Genomic DNA, 2186 nt, shown 5'->3' with positions numbered 1-2186 from the left:
GTAAAAACAAGCAGCCAATCTTACTGTCCCGATAAGAAACTAGTGATTCCCCGCAAAAAAAAGAAAGATAAGAAATTATTAATTGAATTGCTCGTGTGTGATAAATTTCACAATGTAAGAAATGGGAAAAGAGAAAGGTGGCAATTGAGCTCTGAAATGAAGAAACTGAATTCTGAAAAAGCTGCGTCTGCTGCTACCCCCAGACTGAAAATGCAGCCACCCGTCCATGTACCACCTTGACCGATATGGAGACCAAGCCACGACCGTGTACCTGCTCCTCCTCCTCACATGTATGCTGCGTATAAAGTAGACCCCAACCCCATGGCAATTTCGATTCAGAAAGCTCCATCGCTGTTTCCTCTAGAGCCCCGCCAATATCTCCAAAACTCTCCGTGGTTAGGGAAAGGAGTGGTGCTAGAGAGATGGATGGTATGCAAGCATCTAGATCCATCCCTCTTGATTAATCGTCGTTGTTTTTTCCTGTTGGTAGTTTGTTCCGCTTTCTAATGCGCTGGAAATTTGTGTTTGAGATCTCCGGATGAATGTTCTTTGTTTCTGTTTCTCCGTTGTTTCCTTTTGGAGATCTTCTGCGCTCGCATCAGTTTAAAACTGGCCGCATTCCCGCTGATTTTCCATGGCAAAGGCTCAACTGGCCGCATTCCCGCTGATTCCCGCTAATTTTCTTGGCCTTTTTGTTCGGGTAGTGGCAAGTCGCAAAGTTTCGCCTTTATGATCTCGCTCTGCTATTTCCCTGTCATGCCAAAGATTTGATCTTCTTGTTTCTTATCTGAACTTTGAAGGCCGCAATCTGCTGGGTGCTGTCGGAGGAGCTGCGAGAGCGAACCAGAACAAGGTTTAAAACTCCTGCATGCGTATTCATCATCGATCTCGTGTTCTGCGTTCGTTCGATCTCTCCATCTGACTCTGCACGCTTTGCTTTTCTGCAGACCAAGATCGTCAAGATAGCGGTACCGGTGCTGGCCATGCTGCTGCTGCTCACGGCGGCGGCTGTCTCGACGACGCCGGACGACCGTGCCTGCCTCCGTGCCTTCTTCCGCCGCGACATGTTCCTGGTGTTCTGCGTGTTCGTGAGCACCACAACCGGCTGTTTCCTGACGTGGATGGCCGTTATGGCGCCGACGGAGGATTCCCGGCGCTCGTACGCGTGGGCCGCCGTCAGGTGCTTCGCGCTTCTTGCCATCAATCTGTACTTCGCCTTGTCCAAGTGAGTCTCTGTGGTGTGTTGGTCTCTGTTCTTCACTTGTTCTGAAGTCTGGGCTGTGATTAACTTGCTCTCCTTGTTTTCGTCAGCCTGCCGGATGTCGACGATGCTGCCTAGGTTCGCTGCGCCGGTGTGGATGCGCATGTGCCTACCGGAGGATTGAAGATGGATCATTTTGGAGCTTGGAGACGCGCCGTTTTAATCACTAAGTTAGAAGTTTGGAAGGGCCTGCCGTATGGTGTTCTATGGAGTAGTTGGCAACATGTCTATCTTAGCTTCCTTTTCTGTTGTCTTCCTCACATGGGTTTTAGACTGTCTGTTTGCATCTGCTGCATTAATGATTAATCGGGCTTCAACATGGAGTATCCCTGGAGCCTACGTAGTAGTAGTATGAACTTCGAAAGGGTTTGAACTTTGTTTAGCTGAAGCTTTGAACGTTGGAATGCATGTGAATGAGTGAACTTCGTTCTTCTGAACCAACTGAGTGACTCTGTTTTACAACTGGTTATCCATGGTTAACTGCAAATGCTTTGTTATCTTCTTCATCTGAACCAACTTTGTTAATTGGCAGGCAGCTGGTTGTTCTTGTTTTGCAACTGAACCTACTTTCTTATCTGTCTTCATCTGGGTTTGCATCATCTGCCCGTCACCTGGAGCCCACTTAGTATTATCAAATTCGAAAATGGTTTGAATTTTGTTTAGCTGAAGCTTTGAACGTTGGAATGCATGTGAACCGAGTCACTCTGTTTTGTGTCGTGCCCAGCGTATCTCCCCCCTTACTCGACAATAATTTGCAACTTGTTGTCCATAGTCATTAGCTCTTTTTGAGGCAAATTATTCATGGTCGGCTAGTTCTTTATGTTAAACATGGAAGTGTTGAGGTAACTATTATCTCCTCGTTGTTTTTTCGCGAATACGCAAAAGTTGCATATCAAACAGGATAACACATGACATGAACGCAGGG

At 47.0% G+C, this 2186-nt stretch overlaps 1 protein-coding gene across 1 annotated transcript; it reads left to right on the top strand.

Annotated features, from left to right (window-relative positions):
* Positions 1 to 305: 305 nt before the first annotated feature.
* Positions 306 to 1675, top strand: LOC123049064 (uncharacterized). The gene is made up of 4 exons (XM_044472059.1): positions 306 to 429; positions 801 to 853; positions 948 to 1225; positions 1312 to 1675. Exons 1-4 carry the CDS (start codon positions 423 to 425, stop codon positions 1337 to 1339), a joined length of 366 nt encoding a protein of 121 aa, XP_044327994.1. The 5' UTR covers positions 306 to 422; the 3' UTR covers positions 1340 to 1675.
* The last annotated feature ends 511 nt before the right edge of the window (positions 1676 to 2186 follow it).

Source organism: Triticum aestivum, chromosome 2D (assembly GCF_018294505.1).
Source record: "Triticum aestivum cultivar Chinese Spring chromosome 2D, IWGSC CS RefSeq v2.1, whole genome shotgun sequence".
In the NCBI taxonomy this organism is placed as follows: Eukaryota; Viridiplantae; Streptophyta; class Magnoliopsida; order Poales; family Poaceae; genus Triticum; species Triticum aestivum.
This window is presented reverse-complemented; position numbering and strand designations above follow the sequence as displayed.

Coding starts and splice junctions, on each gene's coding strand:
- LOC123049064 (XM_044472059.1), top strand. Junction 854..947: donor CGAGAGCGAACCAGAACAAG/GTTTAAAACTCC, acceptor GCTTTTCTGCAG/ACCAAGATCGTCAAGATAGC. Junction 1,226..1,311: donor CTGTACTTCGCCTTGTCCAA/GTGAGTCTCTGT, acceptor TGTTTTCGTCAG/CCTGCCGGATGTCGACGATG.